Below are 13,476 nucleotides of genomic sequence, written 5' to 3' on the forward strand. Positions count from 1 at the left end.
TTCCTCCAATCTACAGGAACCATTCAAGAATCTATCAAATCTTGGAATATAATAACCAGAGTACTCTCAGTCCTTATAGTCACCTCTTTGAAGCTCTGGGATGCAGATTATCAGGTCCTCGGGTTCTATCAATTTTAAGGCTCTTTAATTTCTCTCGTAGTAGTTCTTTATAAATACTAATTTATTTTACATATTTGCACTGGACTCTTGGTTCCACGGTATTTTTGGTAGGTTTATGTGACTTCATACATAAAGACAGCCACAAAATAATTGTTTAATTTTTCTGCCATTTCATTATCCCCCAGTATATTCTTCCATCATTATCAGTAAGAGACCAACATTTGATCTTGCATGTCTTTTCCTTTTTACATGCCTACTGAATCTCTTAGTCAGTCTGTTTTCTCTTTCCTCATTAGTTAACTGTCTTTACACTTTTCATCAATACCTTGGTCAACCTTTGCCAAATTCTAAAACACTGCTCAGTGGTCAACTATTCAAGCCTTTTTCAAGATTTAATACCACTTTTATTCCTGCAAATCACAGCTGAACTACTTTCCCTTTTGTGTCTTTTTGCCTTAAAAGAATGTATATTTGATGCAAATTAAACAATAATCGAGGCTTTTAATAGAACGCTCTCTTGGATACTATTTTATGAAGGTAAAAAAAATGAATAATTTATACTGAAGTTGGCTTTAGTTTTCTCCAAGTAGTCTCCCTGGCATGTCACTAAAGGTTAAATAAACAGTAATCAAGTGGCTGCATCTAAAAGGAAATACGAAGCAAACTTAGTAATTACTCAAAAGGTATTCATAACCATGAGCCATTACCTTGGAAACTAATGGAGAATAATCTATATTCCAAGGCAATGAACAGGGTTCAATTCTAATTTGATCAGTCCCAGGAAACAAATATGTAATTATTATGCAACAAGCACATTTGAGTTTATGGGCAACAACCTAATTTGGCTCTTTAACTCAATTAAAAAAATTCCACAATACATCTGGGTTAGCATTGGTCAGTAGATTCATAAAATCATTAGTCTTCAAATCTTTAGAGGTTCCTTTGATGATGCTAATGCACCCACTTCATGGCTTGGTATGGCTACTGCTCTGCCTGAGACTGCAAGAAACTGCAGAGAGATGTAAACACAGCTCAACTCAGCACATCACAGAAACCAGCCTTCCCTCCATGAACTGTCTAGCCTTCTCACTGCCTCAGTAAAGCAGTCAACAAAATCAAAGATCCCATCCAACCCAGACATTCTCTCTTCTTCCCCCTCCCATTGGGCAGAAGATACAAAAGCCTGAATACACGTACCACCAGGCTCAAAGACAGCTTCTATCCTACTGTTATAAGACTCTTGAATGGTCCCTTAGTACAATAAGATGGACTCCGGACCTCACAATCTATGTCTGCCTGCACTGCATTTTCTCTGTAACTATAACACTTTAATCTGCATTCTGTTATTGTTTTCCCTCAATGCACTGTTGTAATGAAATGATCTGTATGGATGGCATGTAAAACAAAATGTTCACAGCACATGTGACAATAACAAACCAATTCCAGTTTTTGGTCTTTGATTCCAGTTCACCTCACTTTTTCCACTTCACATTTGATTTTGCTTCTAGCGCCATGTCCTATCATCTCCTCTCACCTCTATGAAGATTAGATTTCGGCCACCAAACCAAAATGGTTTTGACTGAGTTCAAAAATAAAAAAATCTAGGATTTGACATTCGCAATGTTTTACAAAGACTTGATTTTCTTGTATCAACTTTGGAAGAAAATAATTATTTTTCTTGTTTTGAAGAGTTTTCTTAAAACATAATCTAGGGTTTAAACTAGTTTGTGAGGGGGAAGGGAACCGGAGGAGTAGGTCAGAGGAAGAAGGGGATGGGGAAAAGTTAGATCAAACAGACAGAGGGGCTTTGGAGAAGGAGAAGCAGAATACAGGCTATAAAAGTAGTAAGGTAGATGGACTGAAGTGGGTTTACAAATGCAAGAAGTGTCAGGAATAAGGGGAATGAACTGAGGGCTTGGTTAAGTATGGGGGACTATGATATCGTGGCTATTACTGAGATGTGGCTGACGTCAGGGCAGGAGTGGATATTGAATATTCCTGGTTTTTGGTGTTTTAAGAGGCATAAGGAAGGGGGGAGAAGAGGAGGAGGGGTGGCGATACTGGTCAGGGACACTGTTACGGCTGCGGTAAGGATGGATGTTGTAGAAGGATCATCTCTAGAGTCTGTATGGGTGGAATTAAGGAACAAGAAAGGAGCAGTTACTCTACTAGGAGTATTCTATAGGCCCCCCGGTAGCAGTAGAGATATAGAGGAGCAGATTGGCAGGCAGTGTTTGGAGAGAAGCAAAAATAACAGGGTTGTTATAATGGGAGACTTCAACTTCCCAAATATAGACTGGAACCTGCTTAGTGCCAAAGGTTTAGATGGGATGGAATTTGTTAAATGTGTCCAGGAGGGATTCCTGATGCAGTATGTCGACAGGCCGACTAGAGGGAATGCCACGTTAGATCTAGTTTTAGGAAATGAACCAGGACAGGTGAAGGATCTATTGGTGGGTGAGCATTTGGGGGACAGTGACCATTGCTCCATAACCTTTAAAATTGTCATGGACAGGGACAGGTGCAGAGAGGACAAGAGGATTTTTAATTGGGGAAGGGTGAACTATGAGGCTATAAGGAGAGAACTTGGGAGTGTAAATTGGGATGTCCTTTTTGAAGGAAAATGTACCATGGAGATGTGGTCGATGTTCAGGGATCTTATACAGGATGTTAGGGATAAATATGTCCCGGTGAGGCAGAGAAGGAATGACAGGGTGAAGGAACCATGGGTGACGAGAGAGGTGGAACGACTTGTTAGGGAGAAGGTGGTAGCGTACATGAGGTATAAGCAGCAAGGTTCAGACAGGGCCCGTGAGGAATATAGGGTAGCGAGGAAGGAACTTAAAGGGCTGAGGAGAGTTAGAAGGGGACATGAAAAGGCATTGGCTAGTAGGGTTAAGGAAAATCCCAAGGCATTTTTCAAGTACGTGAAGGGTAGGAGGATGGCTAGGGTAAAGGTAGGTCCGATTAAGGACAAAGGTGGGAGAATCCGCCTGGAGGCGGCGGAAGTGGGAGAAGTTCTCAATGAGTACTTCTCTTCGGTATTCACCAGGGAGAGGGGTCTTGATGACGCGGAAGGGAGTGCTGGTAGGGGTAATGTTCTCGAGGTTGTAGATATCAAAAGAGAGGATGTGTTGAAGTTGTTAAATAATATTAAGACAGATAAATCTCTGGGGCCTGATGGGATTTTCCCCAGGCTGCTTCGAGAGGCTAGGGAGGAGATTGTTGAACTGCTGGTAAGGATCTTTGAGTCCTCGTTGTCCACAGGGATGGTGCCAGAGGATTGGAGGGTTGCGAATGTCGTCCCTTTGTTCAAAAAAGGTAATAGGATAGGCCAGGGAATTATAGACTGGTGAGTCTCATGTCTGTGGTGGGTAAGCTGTTAGAAAGGATTCTAAGGGATAGGATTTATGAACACCTAGAGAATCATGGACTGATTAGGGACAGCCAGCATGGCTTTGTGAAGGGAAGATCTTGCCTCACAAGCCTGATAGAGTTCTTTGAGGAGGTGACCAGGAAGATTGATGAGGGCAGTGCGGTGGATGTGGTTTACATGGATTTTAGTAAGGCGTTTGATAAGGTTCCTCGTGGTAGGCTTCTTCAGAAGGTCAGAGGCCAAGGGATCCAAGGAAGCTTGGCTGTGTGGATTAGCAATTGGCTTGCATGTAGAAAGCAGAGGGTTGTGGTGGAAGGAGTGCCCTCGGATTGGAAGGCAGTGACTAGTGGTGTCCCACAGGGATCGGTTCTGGGACCTCTACTTTTTGTGATATTTATAGATGACTTAGATGAGGGGGTGGAGGGCTGGGTTAGTAAGTTTGCGGACGACACTAAGATCGGCGGTGTTGTGGATAGTGTGGAGGGCTGTCGGATCTTACAGAGGGATATTGATAGGATGCAGAGCTGGGCTGACAAGTGGCAGATGGAGTTCAATCCGGAGAAGTGTGAGGTGGTACACTTTGGAAGGACAAACTCCAGGGCAGAGTACTGGGTAAATGGCAAGGTACTTGGCAGTGTGGAGGAGCATAGGGATCTGGGGGTTCATATTCACAGTTCATTGAAAGTTGCCTCACAGGTGGAAAGAGCAGTTAAGAAGGCCAGTGGGATGTTGGCTTTCATAAATCGCGAGGCGATGATGCAGCTTTACAAAACTCTAGTTAGACCACACTTAGAGTACTGTGTTCAGTTCTGGTCGCCTCATTATAGGAAGGATGTGGAGGCGTTGGAGAGGGCGCAGAGGAGATTTACCAGGATGCTGCCTGGATTAGAGAGTATTGAATATGAGGAGAGGCTTAAGGTGCTAGGGCTTTATTCACTGGAAAGGAGGAGGATGAGAGGAGACACGATAGAGGTATATAAAATATTGAGAGGAATAGATAGAGCAGACAGTCAGTGCCTCCTTCCCAGGGCACCAATGCTCAAGACGAGAGGGCATGGCTTTAAGGTTATGGGTGGGAGGTTCAGGGGAGATGTCAGGGGGAGGTTTTTCACCCAGAGAGTGGTTGGTGCATGGAATGCACTGCCTGGGGTGGTGGTGGAGGCAGATTCATTGGACAGGTTCAAGAGCTTGTTGGATAGGCATATGGAGGAGTGTGGGATGGGGGGATATGCAGGAGGAAGGGGTTAGGTAGTGTGAGGGTAGTTTGATGGACAGCACAACATGGTGGGCCGAAGGGCCTGTTTTGTGCTGTATGGTTCTATGGTATAATCAATTCCCTGCCTCTTACTCACATTGATATTCCCAAAGGTTGAAACTACATATCAAATCATTGATTTATTTCTCTTCCTAGTGTCAGTATCCCCTTAAACTCATTTCTGGTATGTTCTTATAGCATAGAAGGCTATTTAGCCCATTAAATCTATGCTGAACATTCCTATCCATTTCATTCTTCCACTTATTTTCCTGGAAGCCCTTCTCCCACATATGAGAGCTATGAGGGATTGTTTTATATACAAACCAATATCAGCTTGCATACTTGTGGCAACGAAACTGTAAAGTTCCAGATCAAGTAGGTAGTCCAAAATAATGAATGTCAGTAATTTCTTATTCACTATTTTACATAATCTCTATCGAAGATTTTTTTCATGCTTGCCTTGAAACAGCCAACTTACATCAAGGTGAAACATCTGTGACAATGATAGAATTGCTGCAAATGGAGTAGACTCATGGGAAAAAGAACAGATTCCTAATAACAACTCAATAAGGTAACTTCCATACAAGTACAATTTGCAATATTTTCAGAGATGGTGAGTAGAAATCCAAATTCCGATGTCCTTATTTGATACACTGAATCCAATTTACCTTGTAGCCAGAGATCTTCATTTTGTTCCTGTTAATGTCCATTTCTTCCCAAACATCCTTCTCTCCAACGTAAGGAGTTTGTGGGTTTTGAGATCCTTGAATTTCTGCCATCCTTTCAGGGCAAATAACTCCTGGAATAGCATTCTCGCCATCACTGAGCTGTTCATCTTGCAATACCTCATCAGTGTTTTCTTTCATCAGATCTCCTGGCACCAGTGAAGCATTGGCGATTCTATCAAAATACAAGTATTAAGACACTTCATGCAGTCTACTTTTCATGGGGAGGAAATAAAAATAGAAACTTCTGTAACTTATTAAAAAGTATTTCTTTTGACAGCAGTCTTATCTGATTAAAGGGAAAGAGGTTAGATACTTTTGTAACTTGGGAAGCATTGCCTATACGAGTGCTGGGAGCAGATTCGATAGTAATCTTCAAAATGGGTAACTAGTTGAAAATGTTTAAGGGCAAGGAGGAGGAGCAAGAGAATAAGACTAATTTACTAACGGGTCTTTCAAAAGCAGGAGGAGACAAAAAGCCTCTATGCCATAAAATTCTTAACCCCCCCCCCCTCAAATATTGGTCTTGCTATTTGTACAAAATATGTTTTAGCAACCAATGAATGATTCTGCTATTACACATGGAAATGCTACAACACTTATAGTACAGTAAAATCCTATTATACATCAATTGCTTACGTTGAGTAAAATCTGCTTTCCAAAAATACATCCTGCCTGATGCTACATTCTTTCAATCACTTGAAGTGATTAATATTGGTCAGTTATAATCAATATCTTTGTGATATTTCCTCATGATTTGACAACTATTACCTCATACACTTTGCACATGAATAGATGATACAGCAGTAATGGACAGCTGCCTATTGTTAATTGGCTAATTGCAAAGAAATCTCAAAATATCCCTATATATGCAGAATTGAGGGATTCCTCTACTTTCATCAACTTTCTATACTACGTTCCACTCATAATGACAAGTTTAGATCCTGGGTCACGAGAGCACCAACACCCTGAGCAGCACATTATAGGAGATACTGAGCAGCTATTGTATTTGCCTGTATAGTCAGTGAAGTCACATTATGCTTTGAGGAAATCAAAATCAATCCAGCATCAAACATCTGGCATATTACCAGTTGGTTATAGTGATTAAATTAGCAGTTACCACATATCAGTAATTTATGCAGAAGCACTTTAGTTGGTGGTCAAAAATATATTTTTCAGAAAAACAAAGCTAAATTGCACCTTACATACAAAAATATAGCACGAGAAGATTAATGGTATGGCCAGTTAACCAGGATATATCATACTTCTCAAGGGGGAGGGTGAACAGCCAGAAGTCATTGTGCACATTGCCACAAATGACGTGGGTAGAGAAAGAGTTGAGGTCTTGTGGAATGAATATAGGGAGCTAGGGAAGAGGTTAAGAAGCAGGACCTTGAGGGTAGTAATCTCTGGATTACTTCCAGTGCCACATGCAAGTAAGGGTAAGAAAAGGACAGGGCAAATGAATGAGTGGCTAAAAAATTGGTGTAGGAGGCAGGGATTCAGATTTTTGGACCATTGGGATCTCTTCTAGGGCAGATGTGACCTGTACAAGAAGGATCAGTTACACCTGAACTGGAAGGGGACCAATATCCCGGCAGTGCTTCTAGGGTGGGTTTAAACTAGATTGGCAGGGGTGTGGGATTCCCATGCAAAGGGTGGTGCGTATTTCAAATGCACTACCAGAAATAGTGGTTGAGGCAGACACATTAGCAATATTTAAAAGTCATCAAGATAAGTACATGGATAGAGGGCTATGGGCCAAACATGGGTAAATGGGACTAACTGAGATGAGCATCTTGGTCGGCATGGACCAGATGGGCCGAAGGGTCTGTTTCCATGCTGTATAATGCTTTGACTCTATGACTTCTGCTTTCGGAGCAAAGCAACTAGAATTAAACAAACTTGATTTGGAACATAAATGGCAGCATTTCTTTACCACAAGAAACAAACAAAATGTTATGTTCTGGTTATTCAAAGGACTAAAATCCTAATGTAAGACTTTGTTCTGAAGTAAACAAAATTACTTATTTTTAAACCATTTTCCATTAGAGTGGTTTAAATGGTTCCACCAGTGACGAGTCACAGGGTTACTCCTGACATTTCCCCCTTTTTGGGATAGTTATTGGGGAAAGACCGATAACAATGTAGAAAGGGATTATGAAAAAGCTGAGGGTACATTGTGCACTGCTTTACAGTTGCCATAAAAGTCAAAAATCACTCGTTGACAACAAATGGAATGTGGGACAGGTCAATTTAATGACATAAGGAGTGGGGTGGGTGGAAAGAAGAAATTAAAAAGCAAAGTCAGTAAGTGCTCTGATTTCATAGCTAAATACATAAAACAAAATTACTTTGGATTTTATTTTTGCAGAAGGATATTGTTTACCATTACATTGGATGCATTCTCATTCAAGCCAGCAGGTTGTAGTCACTGGAAATTCAAACAAAAATGTCTTGGCCAACTGGATCCAGTGTACCACTGTGGGAGTGCATCACTATTGCAGATATCATCTTTTGGATGAAACACAAAATCTGCCTCCAGATGAAAGATCTCATGGCATTCAAAGAGTTGGGAAGCTCTTGCAGCTGTTCTGATGAATAATTTATCCCTCAGACAATATCAAAGACACAGATTATCTGATTAGCATAATACTATTTGTGGGAAAACGTTGTGTATAATTTGGTGGTACATTCCCAGCACTAAAGGTGCAAATACTCAGGCAACAAATAAAGTTAATTGTTGCAGGGTTTAATGACTTTTCATTACAAGGTCATCAACCTAAAATGTTAACTCTGTTTCTGCTGCCTGACTTGTTGAGCATTTTTGGCATTTTCTGTTTTATTTCAGACCTCCAGCACGTATAGTGTAATGTTTTTTTTTTGATTATTGACTGTAATCCTCCTTCAGATAACTGGAAACCATGAAAAACACAATAGCAATCCATTTTTTTTTTGAGTTCATAATTATATTTCCACAAACTGTGGTGTCTAGAAAATGCCCAGGGAAATGAGTGTGAAGGAAATTGTTTTCCAAGAGAGAATTATTTATTACAGATGGAATTCTAAAGCAGAATAGGTGTCCTCAAGATTTAAAGTCATTGTATTACAAGTTACTTTATCAAAGTGCTTTTCTATTGTCTCAAAATAGATATTTGCTTAGAATTTTCCTCACCCAATAACACTACATAGTACAAGGTAGTCAACAAATTGTTCTAGCAATTAAATTTAATGACTTGACTTCAATGGAATGAATTTTGCAAGCAGAGTAAATGCATTGATATCACTACATAGCATATTTACCACTACTGACTGGCAACGAATTTCTAAGTAGCTATGATGTTACTTGGCTTGGTCCAAGATGAATTAATTTCCCTGCTGACTGGTTTAAAGACTATTAATAACATTTACTGAACTGCAGCTGAATTTTGATATACAATTGTAGTGGTAAAACTAAATCCCAGAAACAAGTTTTCAGACAACCCAAGTCAATCTAATAACTGAATGCTTCATGAAATACATTCAATCCTGCACAACAGTCTTCAATGATTTTTTATTTGAAGCACTAAAATCGTGCCATTCCCTAAAAACCCACGATTTAGATAAACCAAGACTGCATCTAGTTGGAAATAGGGCCGTGAGCTAATAATAAGCCTGTCCTGGTAATTGTCAAGAGATCGAAACTCAACCAAGCAAAATCCCATTTTACACAGAGGACCACTGAATATCAGGAGGCACAGCTACCAAAGTATATTATTGTCAAGTAGCATGCTGTCCAGCTCGCCTGCCTTGCCACATTCATGTGGGTTTCCAAAGCTAATTCTCTCCATTTTATTTTAAAGCTTTTTCTATATATCAAGCAGTCAGTTTACTTACTTGCTTAAAATAAATGTGACATTCTCCTGCAAGGAAGAATACTTTGGAAATACAGATTTATGCTGTCAATGTGTGCATGATGAAACTACTAATTCAGATTTGGACTCCTATTTTTTAACCTCTGCAAAAGATTGTAATGATTTGCAAAAAGTGATGAAATAGTATTTTTACATTTGTTATAAACTCTAAACTATTATATTCTGTATACTACTTTAATTAAATAAAATTAAAACCAAATTATTGTAATGCTCTTCAGATTGGATTGATATCCTCCACTTTGCATCTTGTTCAAAACTGTTCTTCTGACTACATTCCAAATCCTACCATTTTATCACCCACCCTTGACGAGTTATGATGGCTCCCTAGCTAAATTATCTCACATTTAGTATTCTGTATCTTCACCCTTTGCTGACCTTCATCTCAGTAACCCCTACATTTCTTGGGATGCACCAGATGTTCAAATCCATTAATCAAAGGTTCAACATACAAGAATTGCCTTCATTCACATTCACCCACTCAGAACTTAAGTTTTTTGACCAAGTTGTTGGTCACCCTCTTAATCTTTTCATCTTTGTTTCAGTGTGCATTTTTCCTCATATCCATGAAGCATTTTTGAGTGTTCTGTATCATATACATGTAACCTGTTGCAGTACCTTGACAGAAATTAACCCTGCCCTCCCTTAACTTCCTAATGTGCCACAATTCTCCCTACAAAAAAAAACAGAATAAATGATTTCCCCTATGACTAGCAATTAGTTTTAAAAAAATACATCTGCTGGGTTGTGCCTGATTATGTCATCATCTTAACATTGCTTTAACTATGTGCTTATTGCTTTTAGTCGATAGCAATATATTTATTTACCAAGGTGGACAGAGGAACGTTTAGAAAATACAGCATAATGGCATTCAAAGATAATGGAATAAACAGCAATATTTCTTTATAAGAATTTGGAAAATACAGGGGATACAATGGCTTAACTTAGAACGCCAGTATGGAATATTTTTTAAACAAGCTCTTTTGAAATGATTGTTTCATTTCACATTTCATTTTACATACCCACATTGGAGGGTAGGTAACAATTTGCCTCAATTTAGCTCATATTCTGCATAAAGTATTTTTTCTACTTAACAAATGAAATAAGATAAACCTTATTAAATTTGTTAATGGTAAACATTTTATTTGTGTACTTTGAAAGTTACACCAGCTGTTCTTTAACATCCCATATCAAATTAGGTATTCCCACCAGAGAACATAATTCACCAGTGCTCCAATGTGATCCTTTTACTTAAATTTCACGTCAACTTTTCTAATTGAGTATTAAAGCAAGCTCGACTAGCCCCCAGTCCACAGTGAAGCCTGTCTGTGTAGATCCCATATACTCTGTCTCAGTTTCTTTCTCTCTGTTGCTTTCTCTCTGTAATAGAAAAATAAAAAATTCTTTAATGTTTAAAAGCTTTTTATTTTCTCTGGCTCTGTGTCCCCCTGTTCTAAACCTATCCTCATTTTCCTATCCCTCCATCCCCAACCTATGCTGTTTAACCCTTCACTTGTTGTCTTTTATTCTTAGTACTGTCAGTTGTTAGCTCTATAACAGGTCACATTTATAGCATTTAAAACATCCAAAAGGTGCTTCATTGATGCAAACATCAAACAAAAGTCAACATTGTGCCATTTAGTTACATATCTGAACAGCTGACCAAAATGTTGTTCAGAAAGGTAGTTTCCAAGTGTGTCATTAAAAGGCCTAGGGCTTTACAGCAAGACAGCTGAAGGCACATCATCCTACCAGAGCAATCCAGGTCACTGAATACAGGACTTATAATGCTTGGGTTAATGATGTGCACCATAGGGCTTAGCTTGATGGTGGAGGAGTGGAACTGACACCAAACATGAGCAGTGTTTCGAATACAACTCAAGTTTACAAAGGGTACAACTTGGGAAGCCAACCAGGAGATCATTGAAATTGTCCTAACTTTGTCATTTTCCCTGACTCCAGAAAAAACATACAAAGTGCACAAACCATGCTTTAAGCTCTATGAACATCACTGCAATGCAAATGAAGGCAAGTTGTTTCCAGTGAAAACTATTCTCACCTCTAGCATTATTACAGTAACTTACACCAAAATTGGTTAACTTTGATTATGACAACACGAGAACTGGAGCAACACACAATCTGCTGGAGGAACCCAGAGGGTCGAACAGCATCTGTAGGAAAGGAACTGTCGACGTTTTGGGTCAAAACCCTGCATCGGGACTCTGTTCCAGGTGTCAGATATCCCTGGGAACTGAAGACCAAATCAACTGACATTGGAGAACAAGGGAAATTCACACCACAGGGATCAATAGACTAGTCCTGATGCAGGTTTTCGAACCAAAACATCGACAATTCCTTTTCTCCCACAGCTGTTGCTCAACCCACTGAGTTCCTCCAGCAATGTTAACTTTAATTATGTCAGCCACAACTAGTATTAAAAATCTTGTAATAACTTGAATGATTTATAAGCCAATTAACTTTTTAAACTAAGAAATCATGGTGAAGAATTATAGTACAGAAGACAACTAAACCTAGCCCCAGAAGGTGGAACATGTTAATTTCTATTAATTCTTTGCTTCACTCTATAGAGCTGAGTCAATTAAGTTATTAGGGTTTACAGTAAAATAGCAATTTGGTAAAATTTGTTAACTATGGGGCACAGTCACCAAGAATGAAAATATTCTTTGTGCTTTAATCTTATGTATAATTAACAGCTGCATTTGAGATTACAAAAAGCATATCTAACTCTTGTTTTCAGACATTACTCAAAAGATGAAGAAAGGATTCAGCAGTTAAATGCAGATCCTCTGCATTCAGATAAGGGCTGAAGACTGCAAGGTCCGAGGAAAGTTCATATACAGGGTATGTTATGGATTCTGATCCAGGTCTTCATTTACCAATTACTGGCTCAGAGGAGTTGCACAGATAGTTATTTTTGTACTGAAGAGACAGAGGTAAAGTTACATAAAAAGTGAAGCTCGCTGTAATGTTTATCCTTGTTAATAGTATATGTTTAATAACCTTAGTCTAAAATTTACAACCTAAAATATGGTTTGATGGTATTTATTCCACTGGTTTCCTCGAGTCTAGAAAATTCAAAGGGGAATTGCACCATACACAGTAAACTGTTCCAATCCTGGCTCACATCAAGAATTTATTGAAATCCTGGATACAGAGCATGATACACATAAAGAGTAACTGTAAGTGAATTGTTGGTGCTAAAGATCAAACTTAAAAAGTGTAGACTGTAGGAGGAAGAGAAATAATTGAGAAAGTAAAGATTTCCAAACTTCTGGAAAAAGAAAAGGATAAAGAGATGGAAATAACCATAAAGGCAGAAAGGACATGCAAATTCTTCAAACAAGTTTACCACATTTCAAAACTAAGAAATTATAATGACAATGGTCTAAAAGGCCAACTGTAAATAATTACATTTCTTAAGACCTATTTGGAAGACACATTTTCAATGGTATTAAAATTAGTAGCTGCATTCTGTAACAAAATCAGGACTTAATCCTCTTTACAGATTCTTTCAAAAATTACATACATATCAGTTAGGACATTTTGTTTTGAATTAATGAAGAGGAATGCTTTAATTCCTTATTAAGGAGTAGAACAGTTGCCTATTATAGACTGGGGAATTCACTGGTACACCAGCTAGCTAAGATGTAGCTGGATTTGCCTCATGGCTAAATGGAATGGAATTAATTAAAAAAGGTCAATTATGAATGACATTTAATCCAATGTTTCCTTGTAAGTCATTCTACTGTTGACCAATGTTTTAGGTAGAAAAGCCTTGTTTAGGATATATATACTGCAAATTTTTCCCAACAGCATCTGTGAGGTGTGCAAATTCAGAGTTTTAATAAATTGAATGTCAATTCCAAAAATTAAGTACTGATGTCACCTCTCACTGGTATGGATAGTTGAATAATGCCTCAAACAGCTTTGCTAAGGATTGGGCTGTTAGAAAAATAGGACATTTTAAAAACCAATTGACAAATATTGGCATTTTTCCCCTGAACATTTACATTATCAGTATTTTGCTGCATTTCTACTCAATTCCATTAATTTTAATTGCATAAGTTG

At 38.8% G+C, this 13,476-nt stretch overlaps 1 protein-coding gene across 4 annotated transcripts in view; it reads right to left on the minus strand.

The window, feature by feature from the left end:
- LOC127578397 (tau-tubulin kinase 2-like) overlaps window positions 1-13,476 on the minus strand; it is a 227,024-nt gene that overhangs the window by 85,072 nt on the left and 128,476 nt on the right. For all 4 annotated transcript variants that reach the window (XM_052030378.1, XM_052030397.1, XM_052030387.1 and 1 more), the window contains one exon: window positions 5,420-5,651. In XM_052030378.1, the coding sequence (XP_051886338.1) occupies window positions 5,420-5,651 (232 nt within the window). The remainder of the gene's footprint in view (window positions 1-5,419; window positions 5,652-13,476) is intronic.

This window comes from Pristis pectinata, chromosome 1, assembly GCF_009764475.1.
Source record: "Pristis pectinata isolate sPriPec2 chromosome 1, sPriPec2.1.pri, whole genome shotgun sequence".
Lineage (NCBI taxonomy): Eukaryota > Metazoa > Chordata > Chondrichthyes > Rhinopristiformes > Pristidae > Pristis > Pristis pectinata.